Here is a 25,451-nt window from a genome sequence, read left to right on the forward strand (position 1 = left end):
CATTTCATGGTTGAGCAGACCTCCAAAAAGAAAAATTTGTAGTAGTAGTAATTTTAATTGTCTTTTGCAATCAACATATCTGAGAATTGTTTCTTCATTTCGGACATTTTTTATATTATTCCTGCTTCTGCTAGTTAGCATACCAGGAAAATTCACATAAGCACCAATATATGCATCCACAATGTCGCCAAATGCTAGTTACCTCACTAGCTGTTGTCTTCACTCACAACCTCCTATCATCATCTGCACACTTTAGGGCGGAAATATTGTAATGAAGCACTTACCAGTTCCCTCGACTTTCCATCCAATCAAACTGATGAAAAAGCCTTTCGTTCTCTTCCTTATCCTCATTCGTTTCCATTTTTTTCACTTATTTTTTCTTCTCCTAGCTAACAGAAAGGGAGGAGGAAAAAGGACCCAAAAAAGAAGAAGAAGAAAAACATCCACCCACTTGCTTCCCCCCCTTTTTCCATCCTACCAGAGAAAAAATAAAAAATAAACAGCTCTATTCAACTTTCTTTCTGCAAATGCAAAAACAGAACAAGAGTAATTAGACCAAAAATGATAAAAAGGAAAAACAATGGGAGACATGCAATAAAAAATAAACAGCTCTATTCAACTTTCTTTCTGCAAATGCAAAAACAGAACAAGAGTAATTAGACCAAAAATGATAAAAAGGAAAAACAATGGGAGACATGCAAACCTCATAGTCTAGACTTATCATTACTAACAAGCAAAAAATATGACCTGGATCATTAAAAAATTTAATACATCCATCCCAGGAGATTAACAATGTGGTTTGCAGCCAAAATACAAATGATAGACCACGAATGACTGTTAGGCACCGGTTAACAACAATAGATAGAAGTGCCTATCAACAAATATCACACTACACCCATCCCTCCCCCTCCTTACTGAACAACCTAGAAGACTAAAAATTTGGTATTTACCACCCAGTTGTGCAACCTTCTTTGGGAAAACCGTCATAAACATCTATAGATTCTAGTCAACAAAAAGCACATCTCAACACTAATTGGATCCTACCAATACAATAGAATAGATACTGCAATAAGTAAGCAAAATTTTTATTTTGAGAAATGCTTCAATCTGATGCCTTTCTCCTCAAATCCAACTTCATGACGCTGTTGAGGTCCCACTATTAGTCTGTTTAGCCACATAAATTTGCTTCATCTTTGATGAGGGAAAGCTTTTTTCTGCACCCAAAGACTGGTTCCTTCCTTGGAACCCCATTCTGCGATGGGACCATTCAGCCCCCGAATTCTTCTGAGAAACCCCACCTCCTCTTTGATAATTATACCCTGAGGAATGACTGTACTGCTGTGCAGACATATTCTTGTGCTGAGCCGACGACTGAGTTTTAAAAGTGGAACTTGTGTTTTGGCCACTGCTGTTTCTGCTACCGCCAGTCTGAACATCAGTCTTGCCACCATCTGTGATGGCGTTTACAGATGAGCTATTAGTGACCACAGCCTGTGCTGGAGCCCCAGTGCTAGTGGAGCTTGATGGGTCTACCAACCCCAGTTCATCCGGCAATTGGGTGACAGTTGCATCAGTTGCCACAGGAAAATTCCGGTTGCTGTCAGAGGGTGTTGAAGATCGGGAGTCAACAAACCTGTTGGCAGTCAATGACTGGTTAACTGGAGGCCCATGGCTAAATGGAGAAGTATGTACACCTTCCACCGGTTTTTGCAATGGAATCGACAGAGGAACAGATTGAAGAGGTGAAGCAGGAACACGCTGCCAACGAGGTTGGACTGACAAGTCCGGAGAAGACTGGGTACAGTAATTATCATCAAACTGTTAGTTATGCCAGAAAGAAAAGTAACAGTGACTATTAAAAAATATAAAGCAAGATATATATAAATTTAATGTTCTTCCATCTTCTTGCAGCAAACAGTGCCTACATTCGTCGAACTCATATGACAGATCTAGCTAAATGGCATCACTTCTATGTTATCCATCATACTACAATTATACTGCTGTAAACACCCGCTCCCTAAGTTACAAAAATAAAATTCAAAATAGTTTTTTTGGGGGAGGTTTTCTTCTCTCTTTTTTTGTGGGGGAGAGGGGTATCATTCTGCCAACCATATGCTTAAAAAAAATTCAGAATCACTATTTCAAACTTTACCTGGAAAGGAGAAACATCAAACATGGCCAAAGGAGAAGGCATCGGCAGAAGAGGTGACCCAGGGGCAAGATGCTGGAGCGGAGCAGGCATGTTCGATGGATTGCGCTGTGCAGAAACCATATTCAAGTTATTTATGTCCCCCTCACCCACAGTCATTGAAGATGATGCAGGATTGTGCTTCCAGTCAGGTTGCTTGCCAGATGGAATGTAAGTGGCACCCATGAAACTCAAGCCAACTTGTCCAAATTGTCCAACTGGTGCAAAATGGTTATACACAACCATGTGTGGAGGGCCTTGAACCCCTGGGATGCCTCCAGGAGGACTGATGAAAGGGCCAGTAAATCCTGCTGGAGGACCATAGAATGAATCTACACCAGAATGGCATTGTTGCCAGGCCCCAAGTGGCCCTGAGCCGGATGCACTACTCTTCTGGGACTGCGATTGGGGAGTAGATGAAGATTCATCATGTGGTCCAAATGCAAAGATGGGACCCCCCAAAACGTGGTTCATCTCATAAAAAGGAAAATGAGAAGGTGGCCCTCCGGGAAAATGTGAAAGCATCTGGCTTGAGGAGTTCTGTGGGCTCGGCAGGGGTGGCCATAAGGAAATTGGCGGGGTCTCAACAGATAGATCAGCAGGAAGAGCAACACTCAGAGATTCTTCAGCCCTAGACTGACTTGCTAATTGCTGATCACCACCTGCACCAGCCAAATAATAAAAATACACTTCAATAGGGTATAAATCATGTTAATAATTATGATGAAAAAAGAAATAAAGAAAGAAAAAACCACCTGCTGTTATTCCATCAATATCTGGTCCAAAACTTTTGGTTTCCGACAAAGAGACGGGGCAAGTACCCAGCCCATTCCCGACAATCTCATCATTACTGATGGCTGCAACAGCAACAGCAGAAGCAGCTGCCTCAGCTTCAGCTTCAGCTTCACAATCCTCTAAGTGATCACAAGATTCAGGAGCACGTTTCTCTTTTTCAAAGAAAAGACTGCAATCATTCTCAGCTCCAGGAAGATTGTGGGATATTTGGATGTCTGACCGATACCGAAGAGAAACAGCACGGTTGCTAGGAGGGAGAATTGTTGGAGAGGTGACCGCACCTGATAATAAAGATACAAAATGCTTTCAGAATTGAGGCAATTGAAACCCCAAGATATTCTTGAGTTTAAAAGAGAATACATGCTCACCAAATTGGATTTTCTCCCCCGCAAGCAGGGAATTGATTGGGCTTGCACCAGAAGAAAATGACTTATCCTTGGTCAAGATGGATGATGATGGCATGGTGGGCTTGCTAGCTGAGCTATTTTGATCTCCAACAGAAGAATGAGAATCAAATTGTTCAGGCTTCATAGCCTCATCAAGTTGGGTTTGTGTTAGAGCCATAACCTGCCAGACAAGTCAGTTTCAAGTTCTCGGCAGATATAATGACCAAATCATTACAAAATATGATGGGGGTAGAGTAGAATCAGCTGAAAATAGATCAGCGCCTGTTGCTTGACATCGCGTTAAGGATCAATAATTTATGCATTGTCAAGTTCAAAGTAGCAACCATCAATCTTGAGTTTTACCTGATCACTTCCCAAAAAAAAAAAAATCAAATGCCTAAGAAAAAAAAAATCATGAACTCTTGGAACTGTGCTATATTAACTTATGCTGCTTACCAGGAAAAAAAGACTTTGTTCGACTCTCACTATCAATACACAGCAGTCGATCTCCAAAATTTCAAGAAAAAACTTTTCACTAACACAGATCCATTACACACGTACACAAAACTCATGCAGCACACATTACATACAGAATACATGCAAAGCGTTACTAGGTGTCCCTAATAGTTCTAAATGCCCAGCCTCACATCAACCACACGAGGGCCAAATATAACAAGATGAGTCCATATTACGAACCAAACTCATGCAGCACACTCATTAAAGTCGGCAAACCAAGGTACTAAATAAAACAAATTAAGCCCGCACTAAAGTAACATAATTTTTTCCCAGGGTCTAAAGGTGACTTTAATTTGATCAATTAAAATACTGTATTAAGGAGGGGGGGAAAAAGGAAAAGAAAAACATAAAAATAGCAGGAGCCTATAATCACACACACACAAACAAAAGCAAAAATAACCAAGTCTTTTCCCTAACTCAAATTTGATTGAGCAACAGAGATTGCAAAAAATAGAATTGACTAGGGACATTGAAAAGTCAGCAACACTTAGTCTTGCATACCTGTTGATTAATTGGTGAATCACCCCAAGACCCCAAAGATGATGTTTGAACATTATCAACAACCTTATTTTTGCTCTCAAATATCACTCCTGGTCCAATGCTCTTTCCACCACCGGTTACTACAGGAATGGAGCTTGTCTGGAGGGACCTGTAACAGAGAATATGAGATTTCCATGTCTAATTCATATCCTTTTGGCAATTTAAAATTTCTTCAGGTGAGTAGATACCTGATTCCCTGGGATCTCATATCAGCTTGGGAATCAGTTTTCACAGGAGGAGTACCAATTGGAGCCAATGGTTGTGACACTATGGCAGCGTTAAATCCAGCTGATACTTCAATGTTTGCCAAGCGACGCCCCTCAGAGGAAATGAGATCAGGCCGAAGGCTCTTTGACGCTTCTCCACTCGCTGATGCGGGAATTTTACTTAACTTGGCTGGGATGATAGTGTTCTGTGAAGTAGAACGAGGCTTACGTGGCATCTGGTATAAACAACACACTAAAGTAAACACAATATTCATACAATGCAAAGCAAAGCGCACAACAGATTGAAAATGAGAATGCATTTAAACCTTTGAGACCCGAGACTTTGCCTTGCTTTCTTTTTCTCTTTGTTCACGACGATCATTCAGCATTTGCCTCTTTGACCTCACCTCAATAAAGTCATCTTCATCGCTAGGTGCTTCAATGCCAGGTTGCTCGAAAACACGCACAATTCCACTTTGCAAAGAAGCATCAACATCCTCTTCGGAACAAATATTCCTTTTAAGGTTTCCCTCTCCAGAAGGTAGGATGTTCTGACTCTTTGTCAAGGCTTCCTTTCCAGATCCCTTTTCAGCCCTGCTTCCAGAATCCATCTCCCGTGAAGTAGATAGACTTGAGCTCAAGCATTCTGAGTCTAATGTCTGTTGCAATTGCTTATTTGACACAACCACCTTTCTAGGCACACTTCTTGCTGAAATTTCTGTACCCCTTCCATTGCCGTTTGGCTTATCATCCATCCCAAGGTGGTTAGATGAGACCAAACCAGTAGATTGCCTCTTATCAGCACTTTCCCGAACTCGAAACTCAGTGCGCTGAATATTACGCCGAGGCCTCCTCTGGAATCCACTAGAGTCTGTGCGAGAAGCATCAGCAGCTTGATATGAAGATTTTGGGCCAGGATTTTTAGCCGTGAAGACATATCTTTTCCCTCTGCCACCAGATATTGGCCGTTGAGCCCTTGGCCCACTCAAATCTCTTTCCTTTGAAACCAACTGAGACGCTGCTGCTTCATTTTGATGCTGCCTTTCTGATTCTCTCATATTGGCCAAGGAATTGTAGTTCTTCACAACTGCATTATGGTGCTCCGGATCTTCATCCCGATAACGCGATTCAGACCTAGCACTGTTATCACCAAAATGGGAAATCCTTGCATGACCCTGCTGCATAACACTATTTCCAACATTTTGTCTTGCAGGCAATGAATTCACCTCTTTCGATATGTTCCCTTGAGATAGGTCTAAAGGCGTTGAAACAACATCTGGTTGGTTATCAATTGCAAGAGACATAGCATTGTTCTTCATCAGATTATGAGCAGATGTGTCTTGACCGGTTTGAAGTGGCAGAGGACCTCCTGTGTTCCGATTTAAAGAATAACTGGCTTGAACATTGGGCTGAACAAATGAGATGGCTTGAGGAGCCAATGGCAGTACTCCCTGAGAAATAGGAGATGTATACCTTAGCTGGCCAAACTGGAAGAGAGGAGGCTGTGATGGGTGCATGTGGCTAAGGGATGGGCCAACCTGAGGATGCAGATGAAGAGGCATCTGAATTGAGCCAATTTGTATGGCAGGAACTGGAGATGGTATCAGAGAAGGACCAGAAAACAGCCCAAACTGAAGTTTAACAGGCACCTCAGCTTGACTCGGTACAGCAGGTACAGTAGACATGACAGTCGGACCAGATGAAGAATGTGAGGCCAAGTTGATTGAAGATGGAACAGGATGCTGAGCAGACATACCAGAGCTACTAGAAGCCTCCACATGATCTAAAATCTCAGATGCTGCTGAAGTATGAGGAGCATTATTGGGCTGAATAACCAAATCCTGCATTGCCTTCTCAGTTTCCTGAAACATTCTGGAAGAACCATCACCGCTCACCTGAGTAGTGGCATTGACAGGTTGAAGGGCTTGTCCATCACCGCACATTCCATTAAAAGATCCACGTTCTTCTACAGTGCCTGTGGATCCTTGTGATATCACAAAAGTACTTTCTTCATTCCTCGAACTTCTTTCAAAGTCATCATTAGGCATCCCAACTGCAACACCCTCATTGAAGCCTAAAACCAAATTATCAATCATGTGGGGTGACCCTTTCTCCTCTAGATGCATATCTTCGAATTCCTGGTCTCCTTCATGCACTTCATCTTCTTCCTGGTATCCATCTTCATCCTCGTCATACTCTTCCTGCAACTGCAGCTGTTCATCATTCTCTAATGTCCATTCTTCATCATCACCTGTAGAGACAGCACTTGAGGTAGTCATCACATTCTCTTTCTCAGCTTGGGTGGGTAAGCCAACAGGTTCATTTTCAGGTTCTGACAGGGGAGCATCTTGAGATCCTCCAGCAGCTGATACTACTGCAGAATCTCCAGATTCATCCAGATCATCATGAGAAAGATGAGTTGGAGAATTAGGAGGGCTTGAAACAGAGAGTGAAGACTGCGAGTCACACCTTGGGGTGGCGTTATTATCTAGCTTTGGTTCCTCATTCTCGATATTCTGTCGCTGGATACCAATTATTTCACGTTGTCCAATATTCTCTTTATGACTATCATCATACCCAGTCTGCATGCTAGGCTCACTTCGTGCTGCATGATTGTACTGCATCTCATTTTCCAGAAAAGTAGAAGGGCCAGGGCGTTCATTCTCAACCCTGTAGGTCGTCTTGTGCATGGAAGTTAACGATGGAGGGGGGAGAACACGAGGCTGCCTCATGGAATACCGTGACCTCCCAAGGGAATAAGGCCCATCTGACTCTGTATTTGGATACGATCGTTCAGAATCTTGAGGATAAAGACTACCACGAGGACGGCCTTGCCCCCATCCAGCATCACCAAATTTTTCAACAAAATTCTCATGATACTCAGAGTCAATCTCCGTGTTGCTGCCATAATGATCTCCATCCCCAGAAAGGTTCCACCTCTGCCCTCTTGAATGAGTGAAATCATCCATGTGAGGCTCTGGAATCCCACCTCTATGATAAGTCCTAGAAGACATAAATCCAGCTCCTCCATGGAACTCTTTTCTAGAAAAAGATCTTCGACCCACAGATACCTCTCTCCTGGGACTATGGTGACCATTCTCCTGGTCTTGGATAAGGAAGTTTGAGCTGCTCCCATTCTCATACACATCTCTTCTCCATGAAGTAACAGGTTTTCCTCTGTCCATAAAGGCAGAAGAACCATCACTCGAAAGGTGAGGCCTAGAACCAATCTCAAAGGGCCTATTAAGACTGGATGAATCAGAAGATGCTGAAGTTGTAATCCTCTCCACCATTCTTTCACCATCTTCCCAATCACCCAAGTCGGCTAGCCTGGAGGCATCTCTTTCTTCTACCATCCCAGACATTTTCTCATCTGCTGAAGCCAGAGAATTACTTCCTGGCTTTGCTCCTTCAGCCTGCCTCTTGGCAATCCTTTGCTCCAATTCTAAAAGCTTTTGTTTAGCAGCTTGTTTCCTCCTCTCTTCCTCCATAAACATCCTTTGTTTCTCCTCATCTCTAGCTATCCTCTGTTCTTCAGCTTTTTGAATGGCTTCCATTTGTTCTTGTTCTGCTCTCCATGCTGCCTCCCTGGCTTCCTCTTCCAACCTTCTCTGCCTTTCTTCCTGTTCCCTGGCCAACCGTGCTCTCTCCTCTTCTTCTCTTCGAGCTAGCTCTAAAGCTCTTTCTTGCTCTTCAATGATCCGCTGCCTCTCCTCTTCTTGCATCTTCTGAACTCTCTCAAGTTCAGCCTCGAAAGATTCCCTTACAGGATCATGAAAATCAGTCTGTCTAGGCACATCTTTCTTCCTTTTAACGACACCAACAAGACCACCAGAAAAGGGATCCCGTCCATCAAAACCAGTAGCTCCAAAGTCTTTCATGAAAGGGTCCTCCAAATAAGGTTTCTCACTCTTTGAGAGTGAATGCTTCTCCCTACCAAAATTGAGTAGTGGATCATTAACAGGAAGCCCTTTACCACCCGATGAATATGAGGATTTCGATGCTGAGTTATTTTGAAAAGCATCACCCCTGTATTTGTTGTAATGTTCATTGTGGTACCGTTCCCGTGTAGTCCTTTCAGCCCCTCTGCTGCTATGCAGATCTGTACTGTTGTTCCATGGCTGTCTCCCTCCCTGTCTATACCCAATATCTGTTCTTCCAATATCATTATTAGCATTAGCTCTGAATGGTGATGGAGTGTACTTATTCTCCTTAATTGTTTCTCTATTCAGGGTAGACGGCCTCGCACTGACACCATTTCTATCATTTTCAACTTTTGGAACACTAAATCCATCTTTGGGAAGAGAGGCAGCAGCTCGCCATGAGTTTCCTTCCCGCCCATCTTTACCAGGCATTCTGACATCTCTGCCGAAAGGGTCCGCTTTACAGACTTCACTGGAAGAAACCTTTCCAGCTTCATTGTCACGCTGACCCCACCTGTCAAAATGATTATGAATCGGCTTTTGTGGTAAAACACTAACCCTGGGGAAATCAAAATCTCTTTCCCAAGAAGCTTCGCTCCTAGGAAACCCATGATCTCTGCCCCGGTCTGTCAAACCAAAACTCGTGTCACGCTCATCATCAGCCCAATCTGATCTGGGATTCAACCGAACAAGCGGCAGTGGACCTGGAAAATACTCTTCCTTCCTCCGAGCTCGCTCTGACACCCATGAGCCACCAGAACTGTTACTTTCAGCCCCATTCTCAATCAAACCATTCCCAACACCATGATGGGATGACTGCACTTGAGGGCGCATATCAACAAGCGAGCCCAAACGGGAACCATCCCTCTGCTCATTGGATGACTCATCGCCAACTACTTGCTTCTGTTTCTGATTTAATCCATCCTTCTGCTTCTGTGTAGGCCCCGATGTGGAAGGCAAAGCAGCCTGCAAAGAAGGAAAATCCTCGCCCCTCAAAACCGTGGCTTTCTGCGCCACAACAGGAGGTTGAGGCTGACCTGAAGAAGAACCTGGGGGTCCCGCAATGACCGACCGAGCCGAAGGGGGCAAATACACACTGCTACCCCTACTCACCCCATCAACACTAAGCACACCCTGGTCGATTCCATCAGTCCCATGATCACTACTAAACCCTTCTTTCTCTTTCTCTTTCTCTTGTAAAGCAATCATGCCCGGCTTTGTCCACCCCATACCAGACGAAGTTGGCCTTGGCCCAGTTCCCGAAACCCCACCAGCAGCCCCACCACCCGACCCCAATGAATCAAACCTCTCGTGCTCCTTTCGCAACGAGGGCAAGTTCAAGGGGGGTGGAATAGAAAGCTTCGGCCCAGCCTTCTGCGAGCTTCGAGGCCTCGTGAGGACCACCATTCCTCCTCCTCCACCACCACCGTGACCACTGGGACGGGTCCGATTCGACCCGTACGAGCTGGAATTAGACGAGTGGTGATGATGAGGAGGTTGCCCATAGGACTTGTTCAGATTCACTGACACAAACTTGGTCCCGACTCCGGGATTAGCCATGGCACGGTCCCACCCGAAACGTAACCGGTTTAACGGATTCGGATCTCCGCCAACGCATCAAAACCCTAGCCCTAATTTTCCCCTCCACCACGAAAATAATGACTCACAGATTGCTATTCCCTTCTCACAGATCTTACGCTAGAAATCGATGATCCAATACAATCAAACCCTAGAAACTCTCTGCCAAACCCTGATCAAAGCAACAACCAACAAATTTAAAAAAAAAAAAAAAAAAATCAAAAGCTATGATCGATTACGCAGAGGTTGATTAATTGAAGTAAATAAAATAGTGATCAGAGAAATATGAACAGAGTGTGTCTTGGTTTGGTTAGGGTTTCGATGTGGTGGTAATGAGAAAGCAAAGAGATCAACAAGAAATGGGAGGGGGCGTAGGATAAGGAGCTCACCTCCGGGGGCGTAAGTTAGCGAACGGCCGGGATTAGCGTGCGCCGCGGAGAATCGAGCACGAGAGAGCGTCAGATAGAAGCCCTACTGTAACCGGAGAAAGCGAGAGAGGGAATGAGAGATGAGCCAAGTGCGCGAGAAGAAAGTCTTTAGAACTGTTTTCGTGTCTGGATGTCTTCGTGTTTGTTCCCCTGTATTTTCGTTAATTTTATTTGTTCCCCATAATAATGAATAATTGGTAAATACATCCTTTTATGTATACATAAGAGAACTGCTACACATCCCAAATCTTCTTCTCAAAAGTTAGTTCTCAAATAATATGTCAACATTTTATGAGATTTATTATTTTGAAAAATGTGTCACCAACTCATAAAATGGTGACAAGGTTTAAAACTTTAAATCTGGTTATCCCAACCTAATTACCGGTCCATATTGTATTATATTAATTTTTCAATAAAAATTCACATGTAGCTACTGATTTGATTGAGTTACATGAGTTTTCATGAAATACAATTTAGAACACGTTTGATCAATTTAGCTAATCGGGCCCAAGCCAAATAAATATTTTTGTAAGCTTGATTAAGTATTTTTCAGCTTCAAAATTTATATAACCTAGTTAGGAGAAGGTTCAAACAGGCTAACTTTGGTGATTCCATAACTTATAAATTCAAGGAATAATTTTAAAAAATTCTGAATTTTTTTATAAGTTTATAGAATGAAGATAGACTAATATGTATTTTTTCTAAATGAAAATGTTTTAAAAGTATGGAAAATTCTAAATGAAATTATTTTGACAAGTTAAATGTTTATTTAAATTAAATTATTTATTTTTGGATTAATTCCAACAACAACATAAAACGGTGTTTAACTATATTAAACACTAAGCTTATTTCTATACAAATATTTTATAAAAATGGATAACCCAATAAAGGTCTTAGTTAAGACCAACCTCTAGCTAGAATCGGAGTATGTTTAGTTTTAGTGATATCCCTTGTCCCTTTTATGCATGTGTTTTATGTATGATTTTATGTTATGCTTATACAAAACTTATGATTATCAATGTTCTAAATTGGTTATGTTTTATGAACGGCATGCTTTGAATTTATTTAATTATAAGCTTTATTAAAGTTAAACTGCTATAATGTCACTCAAATACATGAGGTACTAAAAGAAGGAAAAGTTCATTTTAAAGAAGAGAAAATCGTCTTTCTCAAATTGCCCCTTAACGGGTTGGCGGTGTTACATCCCCATCCTATAACCTCTATTCTTCCATCTTTTTTCCTTCTAATAAAGTCCCATAAAAGCTAGCTTTGATGTTGTTATAGTTATTGGCATTTTAGCTTGAAAGCAATACTCACCAAAAGTGGCAGGAGGCTATTAAAAGTCACATCTTATGTGCAATGTGTTTTACCTTCTCAGTCGGTCGAGGGATGTAATTTGGCCTAGAAGGTACCTTTCCATGATTGGTAACATAGAGACACCAAATTACATAAATCTTGGATCCTTTTGCACACTTGTAGGTAGCCATCAACTAATTGGCTTTTCTTTTTTTTTCCTTAGCCATCAAGCAATTGCCTTTATTAGAATTAAAAGTTGGCCACAAAGGAAGTGGTGGGACAAGGGAAATTAGTAGAGGGGGGATAGTCAGCATAATCCATGTGTACATTTTATTCTGTTTGAATATACAATCTCTTGTTGTCTCATTAGGCTAAAAGGGTATTGAAAACGTGATTATATATATCAATTTAAAATCTTAATTTACTCAAATTTTATATTTGAAAAATAATCAGGATAAATAACAAATTTATGTAACTTAAATCAATATTTTGTATAATAGATATAAAATATACTAATTAGACAGCTTGCTCAAAAAATGGTAGAGATTTTAAAAAGATATTGTGTATTTATTAATTTATTCATTGATTAAATTGACATTAATTTTTCTAGTTGCAACAACCATATATTGAAATAGTTTTTTCAGTAATAAATATTGTCATAAATTAAATTAATTATTCAACTGAATAAGATATTATTAGATGAATGATTGTTTGGCTAGTATTGAGCATTGAGAAAGATATATTCAATAGTACAATAAATAAATCATGCATTGATTTTAAAATATAAAAACTCATCGATAACAAACTTCATAAATTAATGTTAGGCATAACAAAAAATTACAAGTTATATTTATATATTTTAAATAATAACTAGTTTTTTGTTAATTATATTATTTAATATTTTAATCATTTTTTGTTTTAACCCTTGTTGAGGCACATTTTTGGTTGTTGTCTAGGCATTCAAAATTGGGTGAATAATTCCTTTGGGCTTAGGTTCATTAAAGAGGGAATCAAACCTCGAACTCACTCAAATTAGAAGAGTTGGTGGCATAAAACTACAAAAGACTCAAGCCCACAATTCTACTAGACAAAAAAGCCCAAGGTTCAACAATAGTAATTTTGACGAGTTTAGCAATGACAACCATGTCAAATTTAGTAGTAATAGTAGATGCATAATATGCATCTATTGGTAATCATAGTTGTGCGCCCAACAATAATAATAGTAGCGTGTTTAATGATGATAATAGTAGATGTGTATTATGCCTGTGCCTTCATTTGTAGTGGTAAAATGCATTATTTCTCTTGTTAATAACATATAATTTTTAGATGGATGTAAGAGTAACTTGTAGTATTATTTATTCCGTTAACAACTCAGCACGCTTTAATAGAATCTTATATTAAGTTGTATTTCTTGCCGTGCCAAAATATTCTTTGTAGCTCATGTCAAACACAGAATATATAATCCGATATGCTCTCTGTCTCTCTCTCTTCTCTTCTCTGCGATTCACAGCCCAGCTTTGACCCTGCCCCTCGATCGAACCCGTTAAACCGCCCGAGACCCGACACAAGTCAGCAAAGCTGGAAATAAAAAATAAAGGGTTGCTCTTGAAACGACGCCGTGTAAAGAATTACGCAACAAAATCGACAGGGAAGGAGAAACTAATTGTAGAGTGAAAGTAAAAAAGCGAGGCGTCTCAGGTGGAGAAGCAATGGCGATGGACGCAGTCGAAGCTCCCTCTCTGCCCCCTTCCCATTTCAGGTACAATTTATTTTTGTTTATTTTTAATTTTTAATTTTTGAAGTTTCCTCTAATTTCAACAACGCCATTTGTTGTCTCTCGCAGTCAACAACGCCATTTCTACCTAGCCGTGGACAGGCTCCGATTCAAAATGGTTTTTTTTTTCTTCTTCTTCTTAATCACTTAAAACTTCTCAGTATCACAATTTATACATTACAATGAAAACCCAAGTCAAAACTAAATTATTTGATTTGGTGGTACGATCGAATTTGGCGCAGGAGACGTTGGTAGACTTGTTGGGCGTGGTGGGACGGCGTCACTCCCTGCCGACGGTCGTGTGCTGCAGCTCGCGCGACGAGCTTGACGCCGTATGCTCCGCCGTCTCCAACCTCCCCTTTATCTCTCTATCCCCTCTGGTACTTTTCTTTGATCTTTAACTTGTGCACTTAATTTTATGACTTTTGTTGATTTATGCATTCTGGGTCAGCAGTGTTGCTATATATATATATATATATATTCTTTTTCTCGTTGCGCCTGTATTTGTATTATGAAATCTAATGAGCAAGTAGTAACGATTGAAGGGTGTTTTGCTGTAGTGAACGTAATTCATGTATTAATGATCTCTTTATTTTTGGGTAAGGGCTCATGGGTCGCTTCGTTAAAGATTCTTTACGAATGGAATGTGAAATTGGGATGAATTCGTGTTTGAGCTTGATAGTGTGAGCAAACCTTGTTACATATATGATCAAGTCATTGTATAACATTAGCAGTTTAGCACGCTCTCTCATGTTGCTTTTGTACCTAATGCTGTTTGGTTTTATTCATATCTCATGACAAACTCCCACCGGGTGTAGGACCAATTTTTGCCACGCAGTTGAAGTATTACTTTCAGGGATGTTTCCTATTTTTAATATTAAATTTACCCAATATATTGTGAAACACATACATGACCCTCCCTCCTCCCTCTTTCTTCTTTTTTGTTTCTACATGTGCTGTTGCATTCTCTGTTGATGCATTCATTTCGGAGATGTTGTAAACTTGTTGGCCATCAGCACCCGTGTTTTCAGGGTTTGAAACTTGGGAACCATTCATTTGCTAGAACTTTGAATGTTTGCTAATATAGCGTGCATATTGTTTTCCATATGCCAGTACAGTGACCTTGCTGAAGCAGAACGTGCTCTAGTTTTGGAGAAATTTCGGCAAGCCACAATGAACTGGAACCAAAATGTCAGTGTGCAATCAGGAGATGACAGTGAAATTGGAAAAGATGAACAAAAGTCTCATATGATAGTTGTGACTGATGTTTGTCTCCCACTTCTTGCTTCTGGGGAGTTGCCCATTTCTGCTCGTGTTCTGATAAATTATGAGTTACCAACAAAGAAGGTGCAGTCTGTCCTTCCTTCATAACTTGATAAGTGGAACAATTCCATGCCTTCATTTGTACAATCTCTTGAAGCCAATTTTCTCGACTGTTCATCACTTCTTATGAAAGATGTCATATCATGTTCTTGTGCAAATATACTTTGAGCTTGTTTGACCTTGCAATGATCCTACAGATCAGAGCTCTTTTCAATAGATTGCAATTATAATGCCAACTTTTTTGTTGTTTGCACACAAATTGTCTGTGTAATTGCATGTTTTAGCACCCCAGACTACCACATCTCCAAATGACTGAACGACAGCGTGTGCAGTTTTTCCCTCTTAATCTTCCACTTGGTGGGGTTGCGCCCTATTTTGCAGAGGATATTGTCTCTATGAAAATTGATATATCATCCTAGATGTCATACAGCATCCAAAGTCTTCTTTCTGTGTGGTGCCTTGAGAGGTCTTTAAAGGGTGTCTACAGACTAGCTGATGACAATCTACCTAATGTTTTGCCATCTGCGTTTATAACACAAGAAGTAAAACACAGAAAGAAAACAATTATTTTTTTATTTTTTTTATTTTTTACGTTGGAGAACCTCTTCAAAGCAGGGCCCTTTGGACCCACCCCTGCAGAGTAAACTTCAGTCCCGTGCACCGCATCCTCAGAAGTTTTACTATACGAAACTGGTTTAATCACTGGCTTTCACCAGGGGTGTGGTCCCAAGAGATTGTTTGCACCCATGAGATGTTGAACTTTGGACCTTGAAGGAAGCAAACTTTAAGACCAAGGCTTCAACCACTTGGGCCAACCCCTTGGGTTTCCTAGGCTACTTCATTTTCCATCCAAAAGTCGACCCATACTTAATAATTCCTCATATGTTGTGGCAGTTTCCTAGCCATCACCCTCGTGATCGCTAAAGACTGAGATTCTATATTATTAAATATCTTTAATGCATGTGGATGTGTTTTATTTGTTTCCAGTTATATGCAGTATGCATGGGTTGGGTTGTGACCTTTTTTCCCATGTTGTGTGTGCCCGGCTTGTAGGAAACATATATGAGGCGCATGGCAACTTGTCTGGCAGCAGGTTCTTTCACCTATGCCATAACATTTTACTCGTCAGATGGCATGGATTTTTGCATTCGCATTCTGACAATAACTTAATATAAATATCTGCAGATGGGATTGTAATCAATATGGTTGTTGGGGGTGAAGTGGTCACCCTCAAAAACATAGAAGAAAGCAGCAGTCTTGTCATAGCAGAAATGCCCATAAATGTGAGTTCCTTGCTTACCTTGTGTTCCTTTATTTATGCTCTAGAAAACGTCTTTTGACAAACATGAATCTAAAGCACAAATAATTGCAACTGATGGAGTCCCCTTTAATTTTTTCGAGTAAAAGTTAAATGTAAATCTATCAATAGTTCATTAAACTGGACCATATTTATGTCCTATTTTTGGACCTTAGAATTCTTTTTTTCCACTGACGTGTTGTCACCTTCTATTTCTTGTTGTTTTCTGGGTCTGAGATGGCTTTGAAATTTGGTCTACTGCAGATCTCTGAGATTTTGTGAAGATGTATGGTCTTTTGCGATGCCAGAAACATGTCAAAAGACTTGATTCCTTGTACTCTTTTAATTGTTGAAGCATGTGATCATATTTCAGTGAGTACTCGGAACAATATTGATTTTTTTGTCTGAATTGTTCAGCTTATTAAAAAACGATACCAAGTTATTTTGTACTTTAGATCTGTTATTTTAGCCAGAAATATGGAAGGAAAGAAGAGAATAAACATAATTTGGTTCGGGGACAATATTCATTCTAAATTAGAAATTTTACTTTGAGGACTGCTGTTGGTTAAGTCTAATCTTAATCATGTGTGTATAAGCTCTTGAACACCTTCCCCTTACAAGCCGGTTTTCAATAGTGAGTTCTACCCAAGATTTGTATAATTTGGTATCAGAGTTAAACACCACATCACAAGTTTAAGTCACGGAGGGGGTGACCTATGAGCTGGGTTAAAATACTGATGGGTGAGTGGAGTTTTCAAAAAAGAAATAGCTATTATCGAGTCAGTGTCGATAGAGTACTAAGCCGCTGTGGACGCCGTCTGCAGAAGTGTAGTGATATGTTGCGATTTTGTGTCCCATATGGGTTAAGTATAATTTTAATCATACTTATATAAGCTCTTGAAGTCCTTCCTTTACAAATTGATTTTCCAAGAAATGTTTGAGTCTCTGACCTATTTCTTTTGGCATAAGAATGCTCCGTGAGGGTAATAGTATTTGATTAGCCAAGAGTTTAGTTAAGTTTTAACAATTAATTTTAGCTATTCACTTTTTAAAAATATTTTTGTCTCATAAAATAATTTTTTTTTTTTGGAGAAATTACGATTGCTTCTTCCAATTATCACCTCAATTGCAATATATATTGCCTATAAACTAAAAAAAGTTCGTAATGTTTTTCCTGAACTATTTGCCCCTTTTACTTGGCCCTAGCATTAAAAATGGTTTTGTTAAATCTGACGAAAATGCATGTGACCCAAAATAACCATAATACCCTTCTAAATTTTTGTTTCTTTTCGAGAAAAAGGCACCTTGGTCTCTACTTATTAAATTTTCTTTAATTTAAGGACATTTGGGTATTTTCGTATATTTCGGGCTGAAGCTCTCCAAGCCAATACCTAGGAAGTTGGAACGCCCCTATGAGCTAGAAGTTAGGTTAGAGATGAAATGACGTGGTTTTGGTAAAATATGCCTTTATTTAAAAATAAATAAAACACATCTATATACCGGTGTCTAAGCAAAGAAAAAAAAAAACAGAGCTACTGTAACGTCAATTCTTAAAATTGTCGTCGATATTTCTGCATTTATGAGAAAATGCTAGAGTTGAAATAATGGGTGGTTGCTCGCTAGCAGTACTGCAGCCTATGGTTGAGGTAAGATTTTCGGCAGCCTTGGGTCATCTCAGCGCCTGCCAAATTTGACGTGGCCAATTTTTATTTTATTTTTTAATCTTTTTAAATAACGTCAGATATTTTGCTTGCATCTCTCTTCTTTTTTTTTTTTTTTTTTTTTCAAATTGAAGAAAAGAGATTAAAAGAAAATTTAAATTTAAGGTATTAACACTAAATTTGAGACATTAGCACCAAATTTATGATGATCGAATTCCTTTTGAGTAATACAATCTCTAAATGGGTTAACTTGTTATCCCTAGATTTTAATTTTAAATTTAAAAACAAGTTTTGAGACATTAAAAATTAAATATTAACTCATAAAAATTTAACTTAAAAAAAAATGACAAATTTTTTTATTTATTATTTTTTAATATATGTCTTACACTAGAGGCAGCCGCATAGCAGAACTCATTTTATATATATATATATATGAAACAATATTATTTTGGTGTTTAAATATATAAAACTCTAAAAATGACGTCGTATGTAGTAAGTTATTATTTTCTATTTTTTTTTCATTTTAAAAAGCGCTTAGCGTTTAATATTGATTTTTTCTTATTCAATAACCACTTAATGTCTAGGCAAATAAAGGAGATGGTTATTCGATTTTACTAATCGTCTTAACAGTTGTGGTTAATAGTTTAGTTAATAACTGTGAACCGTAATTGTCATAAAAAATGTGTAAGAAAAACATTGTTTTCCCAGCAAGTCACGGTTTTTTGGTTTTTTTTTTTAAGTGTTAAAAAAAAAAAAAGAAAAAAAAGAAGAAGAGAGGTGATGTCTGCCGAAAGTAGCTTGTGCTCCTAAAAGTCCTAATCGTGCAACGCAAAAAAGTTTGATGTCTGATAAATTTTTTTTGGAGTCTTTACCTAACGGCTAAAACAGCACATTAATGTAGTATGTAGTATGAGAAAAAAGCTTGCATGCCTTCTTAAAAGGCACGTGGGTGGTGCAGTGTCCAGAAGCACACGTGCACAACCCTGATAGAGACTCAAGACCCGACCCGAAAGTCAGACCCACTGTTTTGGGCATCTGCACTGATTTTGTGATTTGTTGACAGCTTTCCATGCTTTGGCATTTGCAGGGACTGCCACCAACTGTCTGAAGTCCCTCCCAGAAAATGACGAACAACCCGCATGGCCACCTCTTTATCTTGCTCACACTCGTCTCTTTCCCACCATCTAAACCCAACCAACCGAGAGAGAGAGAAAAATCTCTTTCCTTTGGGTTTGTTTGATTGTCATCTATTTTTCAACATTTTCACGTTCATTTCCTCCTCCCTGCACGAAAGTACTGAAAGGTTCTATCAAAAAGATGTATGAGGATGCACCTTCAGCCCCATTGTTATCCTTTTACAACTCCTCGAAATTGGAGGAAAGTGCTGAGAATGATGAATTAGGTGTTGAACAAGATTCTCAATACTCCCGCCCCACTCTTTCAGAGGTTTGTTTTTGTGACGCCAGACTTCTTGTAGTTTTCTTTGCATGCTGTGCACTTGTACTAATTCTCTCTCTCTCTCTCTCTCTCTCTCTCTCTCTCTCTCAGGTGGTTGAAGAGATCAAACAGCTATATATCATAGCCATTCCAATGATCCTTACCGGGCTTTTCATCTACGGCAAATCTGCAATATCAATGTTCTTCATGGGGAAGATAGGGAAGGAAGCATTAGCCGGTGGCTCTCTCGCAATCAGCATAGCTAACATCTCCGGCTACTCTGTCATTTCCGGGCTTGCAATGGGCATGGAAGGGATTTCTTCTCAAGCTTGCGGGGCCAAGCAATGGCATCTCATGGGTCTAACCCTCCAGCGCACTATCATAATACTCTGTTTAGCCTGCATACCCATTTCATTTCTGTGGCTAAACTTCCAACCCATCCTTCTCTTTTGGGGCCAAAACCCCACCATTTCATCCATTGCCGCTACCTATCTCGCCTTCTCTCTTCCCGACCTCCTCTTCCAGTCCCTCATCAGCCCTCTCAAAATCTTCCTCAGAACCCAAGAAATAACCCTCCCTCTTATGCTCACCGCAGCTTTCTCTCTTGCCCTTCACGCCCCCATCACCTCTTTCATTGTACATCATCTCAACCTCGGCATTCGAAGCATTGCCTTGGCAGGCGTGTTAACCGACCTAAACCTCCTTGTCATGCTTCTGCTTTACATCTGCTTCTCCGGCACTTGCAGAAAATCATGGCAGGGCTGGTCGCGCGAATGCTTCAAGGAATGGAAACCAATTCTCGACCAAGCCATCCCCAGCTGTATCTCCGTCTGCTTAGAGTGGTGGTGGTACGAGATAATGATACTTCTTTCAGGCATTCTCACAAACGCCGCCGAGGCAGTCGCCACCATGGGAATTCTTATACAGGCAACTGCGCTGGTCTACAACTTCCCTATTGCTCTGAACCAAGCTGTTTCGACTCGGGTCGGTAACGAACTCGGCGCTAACCGGCCATACAAGGCGAAGAAGTCGTCAATTATAGCGCTATCTTGCGCCGTTTTCACCGGCCTCATGGCCATGCTGTTCATGATAACCATGAGAAATGCTTGGGGTCGGATTTTCACCGCCGATAAAGCGATACTGTCGTTGACGGCAGCGGCGATGCCTGTGGTGGGACTGTGTGAGCTAGGGAACTGCCCGCAGACAACCGTTTGCGGGGTGCTGAGAGGCAGTGCCAGGCCATCTCTGGGTGCTTACGTCAACCTGGGATCGTTCTACGGCGTTGGATTGCCGTTTGCAGTTTTCATGGGCTTTGGGATGGACATGGGCCTATTGGGCCTTTGGTTGGGCTTACTGGCTGCTCAGATGGTGTGTGCTGCAATAATGGTGCTCGTGCTGTCGAGAACGGATTGGATGGAACAAGTAGGCAGGGCCGAAGACCTTACTAGTATTCATGTGGAGGACCAACACCCTTGACGGATAATTAGCGGCCTAAAGGCTCACACTTATAAGCTTACCATACGAAGCAGATTAAAAAAACAAAAAAAGAGTTCATAGTTGGTGTTTTTGTTTTTTTGTTTGCAACTTGTAAAATTAGTAGTTCGGTTTGTGTTGATGGATTTGCAAAGAATCCACCAACCTTTTCGTCTGTGCTTTATTTCTCCATGCTCAACTCATTCACCTTTCATTTAGTTAGCAATTTATGCGATTACTAGTTTCAATTGTTCAATTTTGAATTACAAGTTATTACTTTAAGGATATGCAAATTTCCAACTTTTCGACCGTAGACTTGTCGATGACACGGTTTTGACCCGACTCGCCTCCGAATTCGTTATAGGTTACAATATTTTAACAAGATATTTTTGTAGGTAAAACGGTATTGTTTCGAAGCCTTCATCGTTTTAAGGCTTAAAACTTGAAATCTTTTTGCTTCTGCGGTTTGTTTCATAAGGATTCATCTTCTCTTCTCTTGTCCCTTTTCGTAGTTTGCATCCACCCTGAAGGAGATGAATTTCTCTTTGCAATTTGCACCTACGACCATTTTCGACTCCTTCACCTCCAAGATACACTCCCGTAATTTACTTTATACACTAAAAAAAGAATTTATAGCTCATAGGCCGGATATAATGGATAACTAAACTCTCTAAAATAGAAGTCAATAACCCCCCTCCAAAAAAAAATCAGCTTAGGCTACAAAACCTTTGGTTAATATAATATAATTTAGTCATAATTGAAATTATGTCTAGATTTGACATTTTTCTTTGACAAAAAAAAAAAAAAAAAAAAACGCTTTATCCTATATATGCTAGTGTATATCGCACTTTCACATGCATTGTCACCATGTGATTCGAAAAGCATCCCTTTACCTCTTTCTTTGTGGTGTTAACTTAATTAAATGGAAAGAGTAGATGCAATCTATGTGCGTCGAAAACCATTCTTAACAAATCAGAGAGCTTCGAGAATCTCCATGGGACTGTCATTTATAGCTCCAATCGTTTGATTCTTTAGTGGAGGTAACTGGTAAGGCAACTGAATCAAACAAATGAAACTGGGGCTGAATTTTGATGCACTCGAGTTAAAGCACAAATGATCTGTTAATTTTAATGAGAAAATCTGCTTAGAGAGGTTACCATACATTACAATGGGACCCTTTTGAACCACATAATGGTAGTACGGATCATGATATATCAGGTCAAATGATTTTTCCTTTTTTATTTTTTTATTTATGAATATTAGTTGGAGGTTTATGTTGAGATAAAGTCCATGATAAACTAGAAGACGATTCTTCAATTGTTTTTTGGTTGTCATCCATATCCTTAACACACTATAGTGACGGTAGTTGTGGACCTGTGGTTGAGTTTGACACTAGGATGAATCCGACAATAAAATTTGTTGAGGTTGGTACAAATACAGTACAGGTTGGCACGGTACGATTAATCCCAACCACCAACGATTCGCCCCAACCACCATCGATTCCCGGGTGCATAATTGATAACTTGTATTTGATGGATCGATAGATAGATGGATAATCAATAGATGTGTAACTCGTATATGTCACCTTTAGGTGGTGACGTGCATGTGGTCAATTTCACACGTCACTAATTCCTATTAGTGACTTTTGAATTTTTGACATGTCACACACGTCGTTAATTAGTAACACATTATAATTCCCACGTCGTTCTGACAAGCTCTTTTGATAATTACAATTCTTCTTATAGGCATTTCTAATTAGCACCTCAACTGATTTAACAATTTCCTGTGAGGCGTATAGAATTTCATAATAAATTAAAAAGAAAAAGAAAAAAGAATTAAGTTGTTTGTTGTTTGGCATATATCCACACGTTAAAGTCTTTTTAATTACATATTTCCTTAATATTTAATTTGAATAATTTCAAATACAAATAAATTCCTAACAAATTCCTTATAATTAACTTACGTAATACAAATCAACATTTCTATTCTTATTCCTTAGTTCATGATGGAATACAAATCAACATTTCCTTGTCACAGCAAGAAACCAGCTACTTCGCCGAAAAGAGGTTTGAGGGAGAATCAATGAATTGAAGACATTGAAGAGCATGTACGTCAACTTGTTAAAGAGAGAATATCTTTTTGCTCTGCATACTTTTTTAGCCCACCGAACTCTCCTTTCTCCCGGTGATGAGATCCGTGTGCTCAGAATTATGGAATTCTTGCAAGTTGCGTGAAGTTAGTGTTTGTGAAAAAGGAATACGCAAATCTATCGTCCCTTAATCAAGAGAATAAGTTCTTGCCAAATGTTTTTCCTTAATAAATAGATGGAAGGCTAATTAACATTGCTGCATAGGCCGGAGCTTTACAAAATGTCGATGAGTTTTCTCGATTTCCAGTGTGGGGTTTCACGAAAGTCGTCACTAAAACCAACCCAGTCGAGCAACTCCACGTCACGGTCTTTCCAGCCAAGCATGGAGGAGATGAGATGGGTGTTCGATAAATTTGACGCCAACAAAGATGGGAAGATCTCCCGCGAGGAGTACAAGTTAGCACAAAGGGCACTGAATAAAGGAATCCCGGAAACGGAGTTGGTCAAGTTATTTCAGACCATTGATTCTGATGGAGATGGGTTCATTGATTTCAAAGAGTTCATGGAAATGTTTAACGTGGGTGGCAGGGTAAAAGCGACTGAGATTCAGAGTGCTTTCCGAGCGTTTGATTTGAACGGCGATGGTAAAATAAGCGCGGAGGAACTTTCGCAGGTTCTGAAAAAGCTAGGAGAAGGTTGCAGCCTCAAGGCTTGCCGGAAAATGGTGAAAGCGGTGGACATGAACGGGGATGGTTTTATTGATATTAATGAATTTATGAGCATGATGGCAAGCGGCAAGAAACTGCCATGATCGAGTGGCTTAAAGTCAAAATATTAGATAGTTTAAGGAGCCATTACAATTTGGATCAAGTTTGAGAGATAAGTGTAATTTTGTTTTCTATTTATTTATTTATTCAGCACTCCTTTAAAATAAAAAATAAAAAATAAAAAGAATTATTTATGCTTGGGGGACTATGTTGTTCATAATCTGTGCTTTTAACTCAATTGAAGTGTCCTCCTGCACATGCACCCACGCATGCAACAATTTGAGTTTTACACTAGTGACTAGCCTAAATAATAAATGAATATTTACTCTATTTAAATATCATTATTATTATTATTATTATCATTATTATTGCAATATTTCAATTTTTATAATGTCATTCGTTCATTCATTCATTCAAAAATGCATCAAATATTACAATTTTCAGTGTTTACAATATCATTTTCTTCCATTGACATAAATTAAAGCATTTAATTATAATGTCATTTCAATTTACCATTGAGATTACAATGTCCCATTCTACAATAGAAAAAACAAAAACACCTTCTATAAAATAAAAAATTCAGAAAAAAGTAATTTATTAGAGTTTTAAGCTTTAACACATGCACAGATCTAATATCTTCTTCCTTTTTATTGCTTGCCCTGCATTAAGAAGTCTACGTACGTGTTAAATGCATATTTTTTGGAGAAATGTTTGGCTTTATTAAAAAGTTCATCTTTTGGTCATTTTAATCTTAGGTGGCATGATCAATTTTTCAGAAATTTATTAATTTATTGTTTAAAATCTATTAATTTTAAAATGGACCATGCCACCTAGAATTAATATGACCAAAAAATAAATTTTTTAATGTAGCCAAGCATTTCTCTATTTTTTGCATGCTCAAAATTATCCATCTAAAAGTATATGACCCGTGACGAGGCCCATGACTCATGAGAAGGTTAGCTGGTAGCCTTGCTCTTGGACACTTTGCTTATATATAATTGCAAGAATAAAGCAGTGGATTTGAAAAAAAGGAAAAAAAAAAGAAGAGATAATCCTAAAGAAATGCTAGAGATGCGGTCAGGCCATGCCAATAGCTAGCTAGATTCGGTTCTCCACCACAGCCTCCTCAAGCCTTAGCTTTAGCCTTTAAGGCCGGCATGCAATCCTAAGAGAATAACCTTGCGTTTTATTTGTATATTTCTCATAGATTTTTGCACAGAGAGAGAGAGGGGGAGAAATCGATGGCTCTTGTGTTGTATGCAGGTGCAGCCTCAACGAGGGATGACAGCGGAACAATTCAAGGCTTGGCTGCGCAGGTTTGACGCGGATCACGATGGAAGTATAGCCATGAGGAGCTAAAAGAGGCTCTGCAAAGCTTGAGAATTTGGTTTGGGTGGTGGAAGGCCCGTCAGGGAATGAAGGAAGCCGACTCCAATCACAATGGCCAAATAGACAACCCCAAGGAAATAGAGAAGCTTGTCAACTACGCCCAACAACGTTTGCACGTCAAAATTTATGGAGAATAGTTGGTCGGTCGGTCGTATTTCATGTTACATATGCATGCATGCGTCTGCTAGCTTGTTCTGATCAATCCACACTAGCTAGTAAGTATTAATTTGGGTTTTATTAATTCCATGCTTTTTGTGTTTGTTGAATAATGAACATCATTTCCCAAGCTTGAGTTGGCCGTATATTTATTGCTGATCAAATCACTTGATTAATTGTTTGTCTCTGCTCTGTTTTTTTCCCACTTGTATCTTCCTTCTACTTTGTT

General features: G+C 39.6%; 3 protein-coding genes and 1 pseudogene across 4 annotated transcripts; 3 read left to right on the plus strand and 1 right to left on the minus strand.

The window, feature by feature from the left end:
* Positions 1-692: 692 nt before the first annotated feature.
* LOC132186355 (uncharacterized) lies at positions 693-10,659 on the minus strand. The gene is made up of 8 exons (XM_059600286.2): positions 10,522-10,659; positions 4,958-10,304; positions 4,614-4,867; positions 4,387-4,534; positions 3,352-3,550; positions 2,944-3,264; positions 2,153-2,850; positions 693-1,794 (listed from the first exon to the last, which is right to left on the minus strand). Exons 2-8 carry the CDS (start codon positions 10,112-10,114, stop codon positions 1,135-1,137), a joined length of 7,437 nt encoding a protein of 2,478 aa, XP_059456269.2. The 5' UTR covers positions 10,115-10,304; positions 10,522-10,659; the 3' UTR covers positions 693-1,134.
* A 2,660-nt stretch (positions 10,660-13,319) lies between these two features.
* LOC132187005 (initiation factor 4A-like protein) lies at positions 13,320-16,773 on the plus strand. Of its 2 annotated transcripts, XM_059601155.2 has the most exons (7): positions 13,328-13,615; positions 13,700-13,748; positions 13,873-14,010; positions 14,744-14,977; positions 16,007-16,046; positions 16,139-16,236; positions 16,515-16,773. In XM_059601155.2, the coding sequence occupies exons 1-7, from the start codon at positions 13,566-13,568 to the stop codon at positions 16,530-16,532; spliced, it is 627 nt and encodes a 208-aa protein (XP_059457138.2). In that variant the 5' UTR covers positions 13,328-13,565; the 3' UTR covers positions 16,533-16,773. The 2 variants fall into 2 exon arrangements, with proteins under 2 accessions (XP_059457139.2, XP_059457138.2); XM_059601156.2 differs by lacking the exon at positions 16,515-16,773 and having other exon boundaries at positions 13,320-13,615; positions 15,941-16,046; positions 16,139-16,198.
* Positions 16,774-18,783: 2,010 nt separating this feature from the next.
* Positions 18,784-20,867, plus strand: LOC132188572 (protein DETOXIFICATION 48-like). Its single transcript, XM_059603069.2, has 2 exons — positions 18,784-19,357; positions 19,460-20,867. Exons 1-2 carry the CDS (start codon positions 19,229-19,231, stop codon positions 20,822-20,824), a joined length of 1,494 nt encoding a protein of 497 aa, XP_059459052.2. The 5' UTR covers positions 18,784-19,228; the 3' UTR covers positions 20,825-20,867.
* Positions 20,868-23,190: 2,323 nt separating this feature from the next.
* On the plus strand, positions 23,191-23,721 carry LOC132188828 (calmodulin-like protein 30 pseudogene; annotated as a pseudogene).
* The last annotated feature ends 1,730 nt before the right edge of the window (positions 23,722-25,451 follow it).

This window comes from Corylus avellana, chromosome 6 (assembly GCF_965113065.1).
Source record: "Corylus avellana chromosome 6, dhCorAvel1.hap1.2, whole genome shotgun sequence".
NCBI classification, from domain to species: Eukaryota; Viridiplantae; Streptophyta; class Magnoliopsida; order Fagales; family Betulaceae; genus Corylus; species Corylus avellana.

Bases quoted from the DNA above. Each gene is read 5' to 3' on its own strand.
- LOC132187005 (XM_059601155.2), top strand. From the start codon at position 13,566: ATGGCGATGGACGCAGTCGAAGCTCCCTCTCTGCCCCCTTCCCATTTC. The intron at 13,749-13,872 runs GTTTTTTTTTTC...AATTTGGCGCAG, and splicing joins ACAGGCTCCGATTCAAAATG to GAGACGTTGGTAGACTTGTT. The intron at 16,047-16,138 runs GTTCTTTCACCT...AAATATCTGCAG, and splicing joins GGCAACTTGTCTGGCAGCAG to ATGGGATTGTAATCAATATG.
- LOC132186355 (XM_059600286.2), bottom strand. From the start codon at position 10,114: ATGGCTAATCCCGGAGTCGGGACCAAGTTTGTGTCAGTGAATCTGAAC. The intron at 4,868-4,957 runs GTTTAAATGCAT...TGTTTATACCAG, and splicing joins CAAAGTCTCGGGTCTCAAAG to ATGCCACGTAAGCCTCGTTC. The intron at 1,795-2,152 runs GTAAAGTTTGAA...TACTGTACCCAG, and splicing joins TTGATGTTTCTCCTTTCCAG to TCTTCTCCGGACTTGTCAGT.
- LOC132188572 (XM_059603069.2), top strand. From the start codon at position 19,229: ATGTATGAGGATGCACCTTCAGCCCCATTGTTATCCTTTTACAACTCC. The intron at 19,358-19,459 runs GTTTGTTTTTGT...TCTCTCTCTCAG, and splicing joins CCCGCCCCACTCTTTCAGAG to GTGGTTGAAGAGATCAAACA.